The sequence below is a fragment of the Diceros bicornis genome, chromosome 8 (genome assembly GCF_020826845.1).
Source record: "Diceros bicornis minor isolate mBicDic1 chromosome 8, mDicBic1.mat.cur, whole genome shotgun sequence".
In the NCBI taxonomy this organism is placed as follows: domain Eukaryota; kingdom Metazoa; phylum Chordata; class Mammalia; order Perissodactyla; family Rhinocerotidae; genus Diceros; species Diceros bicornis.
Window position 1 is genome coordinate 42,186,192 of NC_080747.1, and position 19,809 is coordinate 42,206,000.

General features: G+C 51.2%; 1 protein-coding gene across 2 annotated transcripts in view; it reads left to right on the forward strand.

The window, feature by feature from the left end:
* The first annotated feature begins 3,793 nt into the window (after positions 1–3,793).
* The window catches only part of PDGFRA (platelet derived growth factor receptor alpha), a 42,946-nt gene continuing 26,930 nt past the window's right edge, over positions 3,794–19,809 (forward strand). Inside the window, exons 1-4 of one of the 2 annotated variants that reach the window (XM_058547053.1) lie at positions 3,794–3,975; positions 13,410–13,470; positions 15,001–15,318; positions 18,419–18,679. In XM_058547053.1, coding sequence (XP_058403036.1) covers positions 13,422–13,470; positions 15,001–15,318; positions 18,419–18,679 — 628 coding nt within the window. In that variant the 5' untranslated portion in view covers positions 3,794–3,975; positions 13,410–13,421. Of the gene's footprint in view, positions 3,976–6,675; positions 6,816–13,409; positions 13,471–15,000; positions 15,319–18,418; positions 18,680–19,809 lie in introns of those variants that run through there. The other variant, XM_058547054.1, reaches the window with a different exon arrangement.

A 19,809-nucleotide genomic window follows, 5' to 3' on the forward strand; every position in this document is an offset into this window, starting at 1 on the left:
CAATCTCTGGTCCTCTGTTGGGTCAGGAAGCAGTCTGTGATGTTAGGAACCCTTGGAGAGGGTGCAGCTGGTCACCAGCCAGAGGGGACTGCTTTCTGCTTCTCTCGGGAGACACATCTCTGGAGAGGAAGCCCCAAGGAACCCAGAGGAGACGCTGCGCCCTTAGATCCATCCAGCAACGGGGAAGAAGGGGAGGTGTGCCAGGAGTCCTGGAGAGAGGAGAACTGTCACCCCAAGTTACAGGCCGGTCCCGACCCTTTTGGAGAACTCTTCCTCCTCCTTTTCCAAGACTTGGGACTCTCTGCATTCTCAGAGTGCAAAGAGGCTCCAGCAAGCTTGGAAGCCTCAGCTGGGGCAGACCAGAGGCAAGGGCGGGGTCCTCGCCGGTCTCCCCGCGGGGCCCCCACGTTTGTGTGCCACATCCACAAGCCTCCTCTGAGCCTTTCCGACGCAGGTCCCTTTGCGGGGCCCAGGGAGGCGGCTCCTCCAGGGGCGGTCAAGAACTGACAGGGGTGGGGGAGGGGGGTAGTAGCGACGTTTTCTTTTGCAAACCACCAAAGGGCCCTTCAAATCAGAAGCTAGAAATGTGCCCCCACCCCATGAACTTCATTTGGAAAAAAAAAAATCGCAAGTTTGTTTACATGGGATTTTCACAACTAACGGCTTTGATTACTGCTACAGCCATAAGTCTTCTAAAGCAAAAGACCTTGTGAATTTCCCGAAGAAAGTAGAATTGGGGGTTGGTGCTGGAGAGCAGGGGAGGAGTAGAGAAGAAACAAAAAGCCAGCTCAGCGGCAAACGCCCACCGAAGCCGAAGGTGTGATGCCCGGAGCAGCAGCAGCGGTTATGGAGGAGTGGGGGCCCAAAGAGCCAGCCCGCGAGACGGCGCGGGGGCAGATTTTGTTTGTTTCAGACCATGTTTATCTGGTCGTAACAAGTTCGCGGGGCCCTCTTTTTGATGGCTGGCTCTACTACATCCCTTTATACCCTTGGACCCAATTTCATGTCGCCTGTGGGCCCAGACAGGAGAGGCCACGCCAGAACCGCCGCTGTCCCCAGACGGCCCGGCCCAGCTCAACTCCGGAGTTGGGCCTCCTTCCCAGGGGGTCGCAGCCGCTCAGACTCCCAGTTTGGGGAGAAAAGCCTCATTCTTAACCCCATGATGATGCCTCAAGGAAAAAACACAAGAGGTTGACAATCAAAATCCGGGTGCGGGCTGGGATTCTCGCACCGCCTCCCAGGCCGGTGAAGGTCACTCCCCGGGGCGCACAGGGCGGCCTGGTCCCCCGCGGTGCCCCGGGCAGAAGCCGAGGAAGAGGGGAAAAGACCAGGCGGCTTGCCTGCTGCGTCTCTGGGACCACCCAGGACCCCGGGTGTCGGGGGAGCAATCTGGCAGGATCTTAGAACAACATGGGGAGAGCGCAGCTCCGCTCGGCCCACCTCCCCCCAACGCCCAGGCTGACCGACGCGCGCAGACCCGACTCCCTGGAAGCCTCGGACCGGCGGCGGAGGGCGGACAGCACGATTCAAACCCGCCTATGAGCAGTGGGAGGTGCGGGTGGGAGGGGGCGGCGGGGCTGGACTCGTTTTCAGGAACGAACCGCCTCTTTTCCAGGGCCTCCAGCCCTCGAGGTTGCTCCTGAACACTGGGTTTATTTTGCTTTTGCAGGCGAGGCAGATGTTGACCTCTCTCCATCTCAGATGGAGTCTGGGCCCCCACTGCCCAGACTCGGAGAAATCTTCCCCAACCATTTGCTTCCCTGTGCCACCCCCCACCGGTGCGCTATCCCGGGAGTCAGCTCCCCAGGCCTTTAAACCTTCTGGAATGTCACACATGGAAACCTTTAGCAAATGTTTGTTAATGATCATAACAAAGGCATCATTCAAATTAGGCAGGTAATTACTACCAGAAGGACAACTGGGTGCTCACTTGCTCATCCATTCCCTCTGCTTTAAACTCGCGAGGAGTTACGGCCCGAAGACACCCCCGCCCAGCCCGCTTTTCGGGCCCCTTTAAGCGTCTCTGAAATGGACTGTGAAGGTACCATTTGTGGGCGGGGAGCGCGGGGCCCTGCGTTCGGGAGACCCCGGCGCGACCCGGCTGGCATTTTCCGGCAGCAAAGCAGGCCTTTCCTGGGTAGGCTCCCTGCCTCGCCTCCTACCCTCTTGGGTACTTGGTATAAAAACTTAGATGTCACTTGTCTTTATTAATAGCATGAAAGCTAGCACCCGCTTTTTCCTATTATTCCGCACTGTTTTTTTGGGGGGTCTTTAGTTCGCGTCCATTATCTACAAACATTACGGTATCCTGTTAGCATTCCGAACAAGGGGCTGTTCATATATCTGCCTTCAATGATTTCCTGAAGGAACATGTGGAAGTAATAGTGAGGAGTGCAGTCACCCGAACTGAAGATGCACGAGAGGCGGGCGCGCAGAAGGGCTGGGGGAACGGGGCCCCTGGCCCAGCCGCAGGCGTCTTCCCGAGGCTGACACCCAAGGAGCCCGTCCCAGTTAAGTACAGCATCCCTCGGAGTACTTCTCTGTGACCCTCCCCTGCCGGCCGTCCCGTGTCCACCCTCCCGATGAGGGAGAAGGTGATGGCTGTCCGACGTTCAAGTCTCAACCTGGCCGCCCTGGCCATTCTGAGACTGTGGGGGGTGGGGGTAGGGATAGAGGACGCCTCTCTCCACCCCACGAGAGAATTCAAAATTAGAGAAGGCGGGGAAGGAGAACGCGCTCCCCTCCCCCGCCCTCGCTCAGAAGCCCCACTCCGCCCAGGTCTGGTTCCTGGAGCATCAGCGCCCCCTTTCCTTCGCGGGCAGGATCGTTCTCTCCCGGCGCTGTCGAGCGCCTCGCGCCTTGGACATAGGGTTTGGAACTCCGCTCTCAACCCCAGGGCACTGGTAGGGTCTGACCCACGGGGCGGGGAGGGTCGACATGCACCCTCCCCCGAACGCGGAGGTGGCAGCCTTGCTGTAGACGATTCCCCAAACGCTCAAGCCTGAGCCTTTTTGTGTGCGTGATAGAAGCCAGGCAACGTCGCCCAGATAACCCCGAAAACAAAGACACGACAAGATAAGTGGCTCCAAGGGAGTAAAGGTCGTTATGTCGGAGAATGTTCCAAAGCTACGCAGATCCTCGATTCTTTGTACTCTCTTTCAAATCCCCCTTTTAAAACAAAACAAAACAAAACACCCCATCATCTTCATATTGGACTCAACAGTTTGCCTAATCCCATTAAAGGATTAGCAACTACACGGCACTTTCCCTAAAAGACCTCAGGTTCAAAACGACGCAACCGCTTGGAGACCTCTCCGGAAGGCCCTGTTTCTAGTTAGGCTAGGCATTTCTACAGAAGGGACACTTTTCAATTCCATATTTATATTGTTTCTCGGCATTAACTGCAATTTTATGGGTTCTTTTTCTTCCTTTCAAAGAGAATGCAAAGCAATATAGCAGCGTAGGAAAAGATCCTTCAAATCAGGAGGCAAACTCATTCTGGAAATGATGGGCAGCTTGTATTTTCACGAACCTCTTTCCCGGCAGAGCATCAACACCTCCCCTTTCCACCACCCCCACCCCATCTGGTCTGCTTCTTCCCGCCCCCCAGTTGTTGTCGAAGTCTGGGGCTTGGGGCTGGACCCCCTGATTGCGTAAGAGCAAAAGCGAAGGCGCAATCTGGAGGCTGGGAGATTCAGAGCGCACGGAGTTCGAGGGAAACTTTTATTTTGAAGAGGCCAAGGGAGGGGGGGCTTCATTTCCTGACAGCTATTTACTTAGAGCAAATGATTAGTTTTAGAAGGATGGACTATAACATTGAATCAATTACAAAAAGCGGTTTTTGAGCCCATTACAGTTGGAGCTAGAGGGAGAGAAACAGAGGAGGGGACGACTACAGGAGAGGACTGGAGGCCGTGGATACACTTTTTACTCCATATGTAGGATTTTCATTGCGAATTGACAGAGGAGGAGAAGGTAAGGGAGGAGAAAAAATGATTTTTGCTTCTAAGAGAAGTCCCCGATCAGGCCCTTTGGGCTGAAAGTGAAGTAACTTCACTCAAACTTTGGGCGATGAGGAAAAAAAAGTGGAGTTGAATTCCAGTAGTGTGTCTAGAGAGTAATTTATTTTGAATAAACTTCACTTGGAGGGAAGATAACCATAGAGTTCGAAAGTCTAGGGATTTAAAAAAACACATTTTCCAGACCTATTTTTAAAAGCAGTGTTTTTCTAACAACTCTACGGCCTCCCCAAGAAATTGTTTAGGCTTACATTTTTGAGGTTTCTTTTAGGGTTGGGGGTGGTATTTGTATACTGGGACGAGGACCAAGAAATGCTGGGAGTGGGGGCAGAGGTGTTTGCCCTCTTCTTGGCAGTGGATCCTGGAAGGCGACAGGTTTTTAATGAGTATTTTCATTCCTGGCCCGCGGTTTGGTGGGACAGCGCTGCAGCCGGTGGCGTGGAGCGCGGCTGGAGGACCGGGGGAGGGGGGAGAGAAGAGCGCCGAGTGGGGCGCGGAAAGGGTTGCGGGGAAAGGAGGCGTGAAGGGCTCGGCTGGAGAGGGCTGGACCTTGGTACCCGCCGGGTTCACATGGCGCCGGCCGAGCGCGCGGAATTACTGGACGGCGCTGCGCCGGGTGCGAGCTGGGGCCAGACTCAGCACAACCGTGGCGGCTGCAAGATAAGCCGAGGGGGCGCGGACTTGGGGAGCTCCCCAGTGGTTTGTGGGATCAGTGAAGTGTGAGGGAGAGCGGGCGCCAGCCCCGCAGTGCGCTCGGGTTGCGCGTCCTAGCGCGGGGGCGACGGCGGCGCGGGCGGGCGGGCGGGCAGGCAGGCAGGCGGTCTGGAGTAATGACAAACACATTTGGCCCCGAGTAAAGAAGTCATCGTCGCCTCGCATTCCAGCAACTGGGATTTGAGGAATTTCGAACTGCGCTCCAAGGGGCCCTCATTGTGCGCTGTGGTCCCCACCCCCACCCGTCTCTGAGCGCCCCCTTTCTCGGTGGAATCGTTTCTGCAAAACCCGGGGTTCTGCTGCTGCCCAGTGCTGGCCTCAGGGAGGAAGGAAGGAAGGTCGCCAGAAAAGTGCCGAACTTCTTGTGGGGAAGTTAGGGACGACTCGAAACGGAGAAACTTGGTTCCCAGGTAAGACAGAAAGGTGGGAGGCGAACCGCCCACACTACCTCCCTCCGGGCACCGGAGCCCTGGATCCCCCTCGCGTGCCCCTTTCCGCGCGGGGATGCGTGGCCCTCGCCCCCTGCACTCGCCCTGCCTGCTTCATCCTCTCCAGTGCCCCCTCTCTCCATTCCACTCCCTGCGCCGGCCTCCCTGCCCACTTCCGAGTTGTCTCCTCGAGCCCCTCCTTCCTCAGCCGTCTATCCCCATGGAAATCGGCGTTTACACGTGAGATTAACTTCTCCCGGCAGCGCCAGGGGATGGGGCGGTGTCCACTTGGCTCGGAAACTACTGGGATCAGCGGTTCTGTTCGGAAAGGGTCGCGGCCAGCTTAAAGCGAGAGGGAGTGTGGCCCGACACGAGTACCGCTGCCCGAGGGGGCCAGGAGCCCTGGCCGCCTGGCCAGGTGTGCGGGAGCTGCCAGTGGCCTGGCCTCGCGTCTCTGCCGGGAAGGAAGTGCTGGGCTGTCTGTCCGCTGTGGGTCTCTCCCGAAACCAGAGCGCCGGTCCCGCCCTTTGCTCCACCAGCCCTGCTAAGACCTCAGGATGTGCAGACAGTGTGCCTGGAAGAACTTGCCACTCATTCCATCTCGGAGGGTGAGAGGCAGACCTGGGCTGGAGAAGTAGCGTGGATGGCCCTTTTCGGATCCGGGCTGCCCCGCGCCGGCCGAGCTGCCTGGAAAAGCCCGGGGCTGGGCGGTGTGGGAAATGGCTTTTTGGCTTCGCAGCCGAATTGCTCAACGTTTTGGACCGACTCGCCTCACTTCGGTCGCTCCGACCAGAACTAGGCAGCCTCTCAGAGCAGAGAGAGCCATCCAGAGCAAATGGGGCACGACGATCAGCCGCACAGGTCACCAGACTAACACCCTAGAGCCCAGCGGGACCCCGGGGAGCTGGAGGGGAGGAACCGGCGCCCCAGGCGTGCGCACCCCATCCGCTGCCGCACTGGCTCTGGTTTTTACGTCCTTCACGCCCCTCCAACGCCCATATGACCCACCTGGACCCTACGGTCCCTTTCCCCTTTTCCTTCACCCTCGGCTTCCTTCTTTCCACGATCCTCACGATACAAGAGGCCCTTCCTCTGTCCCCCGACAGGCGAGGGCCTGACAAGCCTCGCTTTGACGCCCTGGTCAGTCCCTGCTTCGGGGCTCTTGCACAGTCTTGCTTTTGGTTTGACCCAAGTGTGGCTGGGCTCCAGGACTGGAGTCCTGAAAGCGAAGGGGGAGGCAGAAAGAGGAGGTGGGGGGAGGCACAGGGAGGGAACCCGTAGCTGCCCCTCGGCCCTTGCACAGCCTTTAGATAGACCACGAGGGACCTGAAGCAGAGCCCTGGCTCCCTGGGGCCACTTTCCTCCCGGGGCGCGGCCTGGGGCGGGGTGGAGGGGGAGGGGCATCGGGCCGGGCTTTCCAGCTGCAAACGCGTCTGGCGCCGAGGCGGGCGGGTTTTGTGCCTCCTGGGGACCGGCCGTGGGCGGCGCGCAGCGCCGAGACGCGTTCTGGGGACGTGGTGGCCAGCGCCTTCCTGCAGATCCCAGCGGGTGGGACTCCCTCTGGCCTCCGGGGAGCTGCGACGGGTTTACATGTTGCTGATGGAAAAGTGGCAATTCTGGGGGAAAAGCTAAAAGCCTGCTCGGTAACCGAAAGGTGCGGCTCTCAGCCTCCCTCGCCTCTGGCCTCGCGAGGTCCGCGCGCAGCATCAGCCGTCGGGGTTCGAGTGGGGGGAGGTCTTGCGGGCTCGCCCCCCGCGTGGGATGCAGGGTTGGGGCAGATTGCTTTTCCACACCGCGCTCTAGTCCGGGCTCTGCCGGTGCTTGTCTTTTGCTGAAGTGGCTCGGCGGCATTTCCTTTTGTTTTAAACTGAACAGTGAGCCAGGGATCGGCTGAGAAAGTAGATTGGAGGGGATGAAGAGGACCTCGGACTTGGGGCGCTTCCTTCCCTGCCTATTGCAGCCTTCCGCATCCCCGTGACAGGGCAGCGAAGGGCGCAGGCGGGCGCGAGTGTGCGCTGATCAGCCGCGGCAGAGGCGAGCGCCGGGTGAGCGGGGGGCGCTAGGGGAAGCCCGGTTCTTAAAGCCGAGGGGGCGCAGTCTCGGCTCGCCCTGGCCTTCTCCGCGAGCAGCTGCCCCCGGCCGTGTCGCTTTCGGGCCCATAGGAGGCGCTGGCGCGCGACTGTAACCCTAAACCCCCCGGCCCCTCTCCCTCACCCTGCCCGGCCCCCTCCCTCCACCCCGTCCGGCCCCCTCTCAGGTCTCAGCTGAAAACAATGCAAACGCCGAGCGTCGCGCCTGGGGCGCAGCGGCCGCTGCAGCTCTGAGGCCAGGACCGCGGCGCGCAGGGGCGCGGAACCCGGGAGCGGGCGGTTGTCGCCACCAACCCAGAGGGGACCGAGCCGCCGAGGGCGTGGAGGCGGCCGGACGGGGAGCGGGCCGCGCCGTGTTCGTGGGGGTGTGGCGGGACGGGAGGCCGGACGGTGCCGGCGCGGACCCTCCCCGGCGAAGGTGGGCGAGCAGCGGTCCCGGCTGCGCTGTCGGGGACCCGGAGGCTGAGCGGCGGGCGGGCGAGCCGGCGAGCGAGCGGGGTAAGATTCGCGGGGCTGCCGCGCCCCCTAGCGGGCGCCCGGAGCGCGGCCCCCTCTCCGCCAGCCTCGGGCGGTCGGCGCGCCCAGGAGCGCAGCGCTGAGCCCAGGGGCCCCAGAGCCACTAACCTGGGTCACCTTGCCCGCTTCGGGAGGCCCGGAATAGACGCCTCGCAGACACTGTGTGGGCCCGCGGGGCGCTGGGTGGGCGAGAGGGGGCGGAGGCCCCCGGGTTTGGGATGAGGGAGTGGGCGTCATAACAATTAAATGCGGGAGAAGCGGAGGAAGGCGGCGGTTGGAGGGTCCCGGGCGCTCTCGGAGCAGCCGTGGCCGACTTTTGTTTTCAAGCCCCTCGCACGTTCTCCTGCCGCGCAGACGGCCTCTTGCTGTTTGTTTGTTTACGACTCTGCGTTATTGTGCAACGGGAACAGTCGTTTCCAATCAGCCCGCGGTTCCCGGGCTGCGCAGCCGTCGCGGCCCCCGCCGGGCGGGTTGAGGAGGGGTGACAATGGCCTGCGAACAGATTGGGCAGCGCGGCCCGGGCAACGGCGTCGCGGCCCCACCCCGCGCGGCCCAGGTGGTCCCCCTCCCCCGAGTGGGCGGAAGCTCCGAGGTGGGGAGACCATTGGCTAAACAGAACCCTGAGCCCCCCGACCTCCTCTCGAGTGGCTTTTCCTGCTGAACTTCTGCGGCCTGGGGTGGCAGCGTCGCTTTCCTGGCTCCCGAGGCCCCGCTTCCCCGGGCGGACCCGTTCCCAGTGAAAATGGTGATGGTGATGCTGCCTGTCCGTCACCGCATTCTCCTGGGGCCCGGGGACAGAGTTAAGCATTTTCCCTATTCCTGCTTCCATTCTGCGGGCTTTGAACTGAGGTCACCACGAAACCTAAAAGTACAATCCAAGAAAGGAAGAGTTTAGAAGTTAAGATTTGGGACATTTTAGCACAGAGCTTGCTGCGACGTCTGTGTCCCCACAAACCCTGGGACCCGGGTCCTTGGACCAACACTGCCATCTGCTGGTCACACTGGAGAACTGCAACGACCCTCTGCGAGGAATGGGCTTCGCGGAGATTCTAAAAAGTCTGGCTTCCGGAAGATGCATTTGTCGCCGGGTAGGACCAAGTGAAAGAAGATGACTAGTTTTCTTTTCCCACGAAGCTGCAAGCATCGTTGGGCTGACAACATTTATTTTGTAGACCTTTGTGTAGTTTTTCGCCTCAGTTGTTAATCCTTTGCCCTTATGTAATAAGCAGGGCGCTGACATCTGGTTATTTCTGAAGGTGCTTGCATTTCCCTTTATGAGTGAAGTCCCAGTGTCGGGGGTTTGGTGATCTCGAACTTGAGTGTACTACAAGCTGCTACACCTAAGGTTGTCCCATTAGGAGTCACACCAGTTTGGTGACAATCAAAAGGAAGTGTCGTTTTAGTCTCCTGTTAAATCTGGTGCAGGGAGAACAGAAAGGTTTATGAGCTCAGATCGCCCCATAAAATGCTCCCGTAAAAATACTCCAGCCCCCACCCATCACTGGAACGTCTAATGGAGCTCAGGGAGATCAAAACAACAAAACAGGCTCTGGTGGGCTGCAGATCCTGGTAAACACAGCCTCTGTGAGGTTGCCACCAGTGTAGACCAGCATTTGGATTGCCTGGGCTGAAGTTACAAGCCTGAGTAGAACATTTGTCACAGGGAAAAAACAGGATATGTAATTTTCACAGTTAGAATTAACTTAGGAGAGCTGAAATTAACTGAACCTCGGAAATCTGAATCTTGAAGTCGGCAGTGGCTTTGGGAGGGTGAGAGAGTCTCCTGTGGCCTTTAATCAGGCCAGGGTGGGGTGAAATTCAATCTCCAGTGGCTGTGCATCAGGCTGCATTGTGCAGCTGGTGATCCGGACGCTAGCTCTCTGGCTCGATGAGAAGCATGCCGTGCTCTTATGTCTGGAAATTGCTCCGGCATTGCTGGCTCTCTGGTGACTCTCCGGTTTAGCACGTTGTCATTGGTTATAGAGTCTCGCTTAATGGCTCTTCACTTGTTTGCAAGGACAGAGATGGCAACCTGTTAGTGGCTGCAAACAGATTTGTTTCTCTGTTGATGTGACTGTATCTATTGGTTCAACTTAAAATAGTCTTGATAGCTACACCAGGCCATCACTGGATCTGAGCTCATATCTGCTTCCGTACTACACAGGTGACACAGGGCAAGTCGAACGGCTTCTGGGGCCTGACTTTCTCAGCAGGTAGAAGTTGAAGTAGCCACTCTGAGGTCCCTCTCATCTAAAACATCTGAGGAGTCTGCAGAAAAAGAGTCAGTATGAAAACCAGTAGCTGCAGTTTCTGAAGCAATTTCAGTTAAGCTCTGTAATTTAGTCTTTACAATATTGCAGTGAGGCGGGCCATGAAGTCAGGTATTATTGGTCCCGGTTTACAGAAGAAGAGACTGAGGTTCAGAGCGATGAACTTGTCAGATATGGGATCAGAGCCTAATCCGTTGTGATTTCCATCATATCTTTTGAAAGAAGGAATGAGAAGGACAAGAGAATAGTGGGACAGAACCACAAGTCATTTGCCTGAGAATGGACGTGGCAGAGGTCTCTTCCCCATCTGTTTCTCTAACTTGTGGCAATGCTTTTTGAGTTGTGATTATAGGGTATTGAGACTGAAGTCCAACATATAGTTGGCATGAGAAAAATGATGACGGTTTTTTAAAAAAAGCTTTGGATGAAGTCCATTGTTCCCCTTTGCAAAGTGGTTTGTTCTTGTTGACTCATGACATGCCATGTTTCTCTGAATTTGTAACCTCGATTATTTATATTTGCGCATCTGACTTTTGGATAAGCTCCAGGATTCGGGTGACTGATTAAGGATGAGCGTTTACTCCCAGAGTAGAAAAGAGTGGGCAATAGCAAGATGGACTGCTAAGAGGCTCACTACAGGGCCAGGAGGCAGAGAAGCCCCCATGCTCTCCCGTTGTTTTCCATCACGTCTCTGTAGGACAGACGCTGCGATTATTCAAGAGTAAATTGTCTGAGTTACAGATGAGTAATGACATGAAACTTCACAAATGTGCCTGGATTTCTAGCCAGGGAACCACTCTTATCAGAGAAGGGAGTTTGAAATCTTAAGCAAACACATGTTGATACTCAGGGTTCGCATCATTATCGCTCGCTCTGAGGCCCTGTTTTCATTGCCCACTTTGAATGTCAGTAAATAATCCTCCCTGGCAGCGGGTCCACCCTATCTGGATGCACAGAAGGAAATCTGGTGGGGCCTGGCCAGAGCAGAACGCTCCTCAGAGCCTGCCCTCGAAGAGCAGCGAACCCCTCTCTCAAGCTTGAGAACGCTTTAAAGATGCATCGTTGGCAAGCCCTGCTGGAGAAATAAGGGATATAAATGTGATAAAACCCAAGACATCAAGCTGGCTCTGGAGGGCTCCTTTGAAGTTTGCTAAGTGGATTATCGGTGGGAGGCTGATATTTATATGTACAAACACACAGGCTGTTACCGCTAATTGTGGTAAATCAGCCTGGCCAGCCTGGCTCTGGGGCCCGCTGTGCCCGTCACCACAGCAGTGGGGAAACCTTGCATCCCGGGCACATGCCAGGACCCGCAGACCCTGTCAGCCAGCCCTCATTGTGCAAATTGCATTTGAGTTCACAGCACTGCAATTGTGCTTCTCACTATGGTGAGCAGAGAAGGAAGGCAGGGCCCCAATTTGCATTAGGAAATAGTTCTGGGTGGGGGAGAGGGGGACACACACACAAGGCTGAAACACCAACCTTCCCTTGAGAGAGACCATATGGTGGATTGGAGAGAGCCTGGCTTTTGCATCACACAGACTTCGTGTTAGAATCCTGTCTTAACCACCAGCTGTGTGACTTCGGATTGTTTGCTAAACCTTTCTGAGCCTCAACCGGCATGTCTTAAAATCAAATATGTCACAGGTTTATCATGAACAAACACGGCATACCCATGAAAACTTTGGCTTAGTAAATATTGCTTTCTCATTCCTGCCTTGGAGAAAACAAAATTCTCCTTTTGTCCTGTCCAACCCATCCCGCTCCCTGTTACCAGCACTCCCGTCTTTCACTCCACCTTTCTTCCTCCTCCATTTCCTGGTAGAATTCAATGAAGCAGAAATCTGATTTCCACAAGTAAGCCACCTTGCTGCCTTAAAGCAAAATTACATGATTAGGCTCCACCAAAACTAGGAGGCTACTATCTACTGGATCTTCTCCAACCAAAAAAAAAAAAGGGAAAAAAACGAGGGTTAAACGCAGGCATACATTGAATTTCTCCTTTTTTGTTTTGTTTTTTAGACAGTTTACTCAAGAGTCATGTACACACATCTTAGTTTCCAAAGTCAGAGGTGGAACAAATTAAGACATTAGCTCACTCCGTTGCATGAGTTGGGCTTTTGAACAATGCAGTTCATCTAGGCTGACGCCTAGGTGACTTTTTATGGGTTATCTTAAAAGCTTGCGTCCCTGCCAGGCCCCTCAGTGGGGCCTCTTCTATTGAAACTTAGCGCTCAGTGGCCCCAACACCCGCATTTACAGTTCCTTTTCATTGACTTCAGTGAGATGACCTTATCAGTGACCTCATGTGAGCCTGTCGAGGGTTGACCAGAATGGACTCTTCAGTGGTTTTTCTGCAGGGCAAGATGGGCCCCTCTTTAGTTTTTCCCTCCTTTAATTTTCCTTATCCTCCCTTCCCTTCTTCTTGCCCTCTGTGTTCCCTGTTTGTGTCTTATAGACATTCATTTTCAATCTCTCTCTCTACTTCTCTTCCATTCCTCAGATTTTGTTGCAGGAAATCAGAGTCGAGCACGTGGTTTCTGCAGTACCGTTAACCTTAACGTGAAAACGAGTCGTCAGTCTCCATCACGTTGTATCCTGTGGTCTACTGTGTCCCTTGAGACACAGGAATGTAGCCACACTTTCCTCTCCCATTTCGCCTCCCTTCACTTTCTCTGCTGCCCCTCCTTCCAGGCCTGTGCCCTGGGCTTTCCAGCCTCCTTTAGCGTGACTGTGAGTGCAGCAGGTCCTAGGAGAACATGGGCTGGGAGCCCAGGCCTGAGACTGAGACGGGCCTGTGTATCACGGAGTGACATCCTTTAAGTGACATTTGTCAGTGGGACTTTCACAAACTCCAGATTAAAATGACTCTTAAATATTAAGATATTTGTTGGAGCCAAGTATCTTTTCCAAAGGTTGTAGAAGATGTGACCTTCATGTACTTTCTGTAGTGAAACACGAAGCAAATGACAACCCATTTTGAGCAAAAACAGCTCAAAGTTTGAAAGTTGAGTGAATACGTATGTTTATTTGTTTTTCACATTCTTAATTTAAATGGTTTAAAAGGAACAGTCCTTCTGTACTCTTGGACACATTCCAAGACAGTAAAGTGAGACTTTTTGGAATTTGAAAGCTGCATGCAATCAAAAAGGGTTTCAGCTTCAGATGGCTCCTGTCATGATCTTGGGGTCCATCCAGGCCATCTGATTCTTTCTTCTTAGGCATCTTACTGTTTTAACCATGAATCTTAAACTGGATGTTTTTGACTACAGTGATGCTATTAACATTTCCATAGCGCAAGCACACAGAGAACTAGGCTCATGGTTGTTTTACTGGCTAACACTATTTCTGTTTGACTTTTTACTTTTCCAGTTTTCCAGAACTATGGGGACTTCCCATTGGGCCCTCCTGGTCTTAGGCTGTCTCCTCACAGGTATGGATCCCAGTCCTCTCTGAGTTCATTGTCCTGGGGGAAGCCTGGTTTTCTAAGTTCTGTGTTCTGGGGGTGTATTTCCTGTACTCTGCACACACCTTCCAAAAGAGTGAAAAGAAGTAGAAAATTATAGGATGTTATCCAGTGGGACCACAAACCTTCAGTTCCCTTTGCACTAATTCCATTTCAAAAAGAATGCTCTCCAGTGGCAATGTTGGAATGTATATAATCCTGACATTAGAATGTTGTTAGGAATAATAGTCTAAATTCGCCCTCTACCCTCTTCTACTTCCAGGGATGTAGATTTCCAGTAGAGGTGGATCAGAGAAATTCAAGAATGTCCAAAGGAAATAAATAATGGAAAATTCTTTTCTTGGAAATCATACCTGTCTTAAGTCATACCTGTCTTAAGTGGAAGATGCTTAAATTGCTGGAAAATCTTAGAGCCACCTTTTCCCTTGGAATCTGATTGATAGAATATTTGACTCTTGAAGAATCTTACTCTCGTCCACCAGGAGGATGCTGCTGGGGCCATTTGTGGAAATATTTATTGGACTGGCTTAGTTTTCCTCTAGATATTTATGCATTGCAGATGTTCACCATGAAACCAATGTTTTTCTAGTCTGAGGAGTTAACTTAAACCTATTAGCGACTTTAGTCTTATCTCCATGGATATGGTAGAATTGAGCAAGGTCAATGATTTAGTAGTTTTAAACCCCTCTAAATATACCCCATCTACAGCATGATAGTGGTGCAGATACATTCGAAGCTTCTCTCTTAACAAGCTGCAGGAAGCATAGCAAGCACATATTGGAGTTGGGTGGGATTCCCAAATCGGGCTCCGGGGGAGATAAGAGACCATGAATTAATAATTAACTAAGTTCTAATATCTGTTCTATCAGTTTTATAGACAGGGGAAGCTAGACTGAAATTTTAGGTTCTAAGATGAAGTTAGAGTTTTCACTCTAGGGCTTGACTTATTCTTATTTTTGAATGAAAATCCACATCGTCCTGCCTTGGTTTCTGGAAGTCACTAGAGAGGATGCATGCCAGGATGTTGTAAGAAAGGGAAGACGCGTAATTCTTGAGCACAAATCTGCTTTGTACTCTGTTCGGTCCGTCTCCCTTCCCCTGCTCTCATCCCGTTCTTACTGAGAGAAACCTCTGCAGGGAATGTGGACGATAAAGAACCCATATGTATCAGAGCCTATGCCATCTTGGGATAGTTTATGGTCACACATAAGAGTCTAAAATATGGAATTGGAATCAGACGTCCTCTATCCATCTGAGTGTTTGGAGGAGTGACTCTGGGGGGACTAAGGGGGCTATTCAGGCTCTTGGAGCATTTGCTGCTCTCAGCAGATGCGGTGGCTGTTATAATGGGGGGCCTTTCATGGGCTTCTAGGCTAACGGATTTTTGCGTAGAAATGGCCGTTGTTCATATAAGCTGCTACTGTCGCTTCTCTCAGTTCTCTGGGTGAGACCGTCCCTTCTGGTGGCATCCTATTCAGAGCATGTTTCCTTTTACAGGGCCGAGCCTGAGCCTCTGCCAGCTTTCATTACCCTCTATCCTCCCCAATGAAAATGAAAAGGTTGTGCAGCTGAACGCATCCTTTTCTCTGAGATGCTTCGGGGAGAGTGAAGTGAGCTGGCAGTACCCCATGTCTGAAGAAGAGAACCCTAACGTGGAAATCAGAAATGAGGAAAACAACAGTGGCCTTTTTGTGACGGTCCTGGAAGTGGTCAGCGCCTCAGCGGCCCACACAGGATTGTACACTTGCTATTACAACCACACGCAGACAGAAGAAAGCGAGATTGAAGGCAGACGTATTTACATCTATGTGCCAGGTGAGCTGGAGGGGTCCCCTGGACCACGCTCGTCGTCGTCCTCTGTCTCCCGTTAATTTTATTAAAGCTTTTTTAAAATATAAAAATAATAAGTATTTATTGGAGAAAAACCTGAAAAATTCAGAAGATACAAAATTAAATCAAGATTATTTGTAATGTCATTATCAAGAAATGTTCACTGTTAACATTTTGGAACTGTATTAAGTTTTGAAAATCATTTTTATTATGGCGTGTCTTTTATTGGCATTGTGCGAAAAATCTGAAATGTACTCATTTGTATTCAGTTCAATCAAGTTCAGCAAATATTTACTGTGCATTGACTGTGTGTCAGGCACAGTGCTAAGTGTTGGGGACACAAAAGTTAATTAGGTAGGCCCTATCTTGGAGTTGCTTATAGTTCATTATAATAGCTTCTCAAGAACCATGCTGTTTTTCAGATTTCAATAAAACATATATTTACTCTTGATGAATTGGAAGGGATTTTTTTCTTTTTAATTAAAAGTTCAGGGCAAATCCTGTACTAATGATGTTGTCTCCTTTCCTCTGAGAAGCAGATGCCAAGATAGGAGTAAGATGGGATTAGCTGTGCAAGGGTTTTATTAGGGGACAGGCCTATGAGAGAAAATGGGGAGGGATCCAGCAGAGGCTGGGAGAGCCATCTGAGTGTTTGGTGAGTGTAATCCTGAGTGAAGGAGAGAGGGAAGGAAGGTGGGTTGATAAGGCCTAGACCTCTGTGTAAAGAAGGTCTGGGAATCCTCCAGCCTAAGGAACCCCAGTTCCACACTGTCATTGGCTGGAAGCATCCCTGGAGGGCGTGGCCTTGGGTTGTGATGGATTTCAGAGCCGCCCCTGTAGCTGGAGGAATGTGTGGTGCTTTCTCATAGCAGCCACCCTGATTGACTAGGCTTAGCCCTGAACTTGAGATGCATTTGGTCTACCACCCACCTAGCATTCCCTGTGCACTGCTTTGTAATGATCTGCGTCTATATCTGTACCTGTATCTATATCTGTATCTGTATATATTGGCTTCTACTGAGGGCAGTTGTTAAAAGGCCCATGATGTTGTTTAAACATTGCATAGCTGGTACATGATGGTAGGGAAGACTTGCATTTTAAAGGAAGCCCTGGCTGATGTGTTATATATATCAAACTGCATATTTTAACCTGAAATGAACTTGCAGCTTTATTTACTGGAAGCTTTGCTGACAGAGTTCAAGAATTTGGAACTTTAAACACAAATTCAAGTAATGACAATTTTATTATGCAGATGGAGCAATTGAAGCGAGCCACAGCTAGAGGACTTATGCAAACCATTCACAACTCTCGCCATCCTTGTTGTTTTGGCCGAGATAGAGTAAGGGGGTTTCTTAAGTATATCTTTCTGCCTTTCTGCCTTTTCTTTTTAAGTTTTTCTTTTTTGTGAGGAAGATCAGTCCTGAGCTAACATCCAAGCCAATCCTCCTCTTTTTTTTTTTTTTTTGCTGAGGGAGACTGGCCCTGAGCTAACATCCATTGCCAATCCTCCTCCTTTTTTTCCCTTTTTCTCTCCAAGCCCCAGTAGATAGTTGTATGTCATAGTTGCACATCCTTCTAGTTGCTGTCTGTGGGATGCCGCCTCAGCATGGCCAGATAAGCGATGCGTGGGTGCCCGCCTGGGATCTGAACCCGGGCCGCCAGTAGTGGAGTGCGAGCACTTAACCGCTAAGCCATGGGACCTGCCCCTTAAGGTTTTCTAATTGACTCCTTGTCCTGCCCTCTGTACCTATGGGTGTCCACGAATCTAGACCCTCCTCACTTCTTTCATGACACTCTGATCTGGATGAACCTTACTTCCTAACAATAAAACGTTTTGTTTCAAAAGGGTAGATATTTAAAATGTCACCTCCACTTCATTCACACATAAGTGCCCCCCTGCTGTGCAGAGAATGGTAGGAATGTAGGTTTGTTAAGGTACATGATTCCTGGAGTTTTGATCTGCCTGAGATTGTCCAAAAATTCTTGTTCCTCTGACCCCCAGCACAAACACCATCCAAGACAGGCCCTGTACGCTTGCCAGACAGTTAGTCTTTTTATTTGCAATAGTGGAGAGTAAGGGGCCCCTTCTGAAACCAATGCTTGAGACAATCAGTACTTCTTACCAGAGTAGCTTAAGTAGCCAGTTCTCTTTTGAAAAGGAAGTTCTCAGACTATAGAATTAAAAATTTTATTTATTACTTGAGAGATTATTCTTTAATAGGTTTCTGTACTACTTTTCAGTAATACTGACTGTAGGCCATAGGAATTTTTTTCTGTTTTTTTGTGAGGAAGATCAGCCCTGAGCTAACATCTGATGCCAATCCTCCTCTTTTTTTGCTGAGGAAGATTGGCCCCGGGCTAACATCCACAGCATGGCTCGAAAAGTGGTGCATTGGGATCCGAACTTGCGAACCCCAGGCCGCCAAAGTGGATCGTGCACACCCAACCGCTGCACCACCAGGGGCCATAGGAATTTTTAAAAGAAGCATTTCATAATTTAAAAATTATGAATTTTTCTCGTTTTGAACAGAGTTGATTATTTTATTGTCCATTTTTTGTTTTTAGTAGTTGTTTATTTATTTATTTTTTTGGTGAGCAAGATCAGCCCTGAGCTAACATCCATTGCCAATCCTCCTCTTTTTTGCCAAGGAAGATTGGCCCTGGGCTAACATCCGTGCCCAACTTCCTCTACTTTATATGGGATGCCACCACAGCATGGCTTGACAAGCGGTGCGTTGGTGCGAGATCCGGGCCTCTGAAGTGGAGCACGCGCACTTAACTGCTTGCGGCACCAGGCTGGCCCCTAGTAGTTGTTTAAATGTTGATTTCAATTCCTATATTCCCAATATAAATATTTATATTTATCATCAGTATTTTTTTTATTAGGGTGCAGGCAATTTGGTATTGTTCTTGCTTTAAAATTACCTTCTAGCTGTTATGATGACTAATGTCAATGGGGTGATGCTTCTGGATGTATGTGTGAAGGTAAAACTCACACCTGATGTCATCAGTGCCAATGGGATAATAATGTGTGTAAAGGTGAAATTAATGCCTAATACGTTTTTCTTTCTTTTTCAAACCACAGACCCAGATGTAGCCTTTGTACCTCTAGGAATGACAGATTATTTGGTCATCGTGGAGGACGATGATTCTGCCATCATACCCTGTCGCACCACTGATCCTGAGACTCCGGTGACCTTACTTAGCAGTGACGGGGTGGTCCTCGCCTCCTATGACAGCAGACAGGGCTTTAACGGAACCTTCAGCGTCGGGCCCTATATCTGCGAGGCTACCGTCAGAGGGAAGAAGTTCCAGACCATCCCATTCAACGTTTATGCTTTAAAAGGTACTTGTACTCTCCCCCTCCTTCCTTAAATGAGAGTCATAAGCAAAATATTCAGATGCGTGTAGGATGTTTTCTTTTATCAGAGTCCCTGGTGATGGAGACCCTGAATCTTTGGGGATTCAGGACTCCCCCTTTACCGTACAATGTTGGGCTGACCTCTGTGGCTGTAATCATATGAAGCTTAGCATTATGGAAGGCAAAAGCTTTCTCACCCCTGTAAGATTTCGTGTTTCACCAGTTAACTTCAAAATACTGTAAGGAATTCTTTTTTTGCATAAGCCTCTTATTGTTTTACTCACATTCCTGACTACAGAGGCCCTAAAAACAAAAACACACCTGTGGAGGTTGGATGCCTAGATTAACTTTATAACTTAAGAAAAGTGATTTCGATTTTAAGAAAAGCTTGTAGTTGTAGACTTCATCCCTTTGATGTGAGTGGCTAATGTGAATGGGAAAATATAATCCATGTTCAGGTCAACAGACTTATTGAACAGTTCCATGTAGGTGTGGCAGCAGCCATGTGTGCCATTAACTCTCATGAGGGGCTTATTTTATGCCAGGCACTGTGCTAGATTCTAGAAAGTACTGAGAATAAGTGGGGAGCAGAGTGGGAGAGAGGAGGAGAATAAGTGATGAGAGAGGAGCAAAGTACTTGGAGGAGAGCAGGTGAGGAAATGTTGGTTGATTGAATGAATAAATATGTCAGTAAAGGTGATTGCAGAAGAAGACAGCCACAATTAACCCAAGTGCTCAGGAATGTAGTGTTCTATTTTTTTTTTTTTATAATTTTTTATTTACTTATTTTTTTTCCCCCAAAGCCCCGGTAGACAGTTGTATGTCATAGCTGCACATGCTTCTAGTTGCTGTATGTGGGACGCGGCCTCAGCATGGCCGGAGAAGTGGTGCGTCGGTGTACGCCCGGGATCCGAACCCGGGCCGCCAGCAGCAGAGCGCGCGCACCCAACCGCTAAGCCAGCGGGCCAGCCCCTGTAGTATTCTATTTAATTGGAATTTATTTTTACTGTTGTTATTATTTTGTGTGTGTGTGTGTATGGTATTTTGTGTTATAACTACATGAAAAATTATGTATGCCAACACAAAATCAAGGCTTCTGAGATTTTCAAAATTTT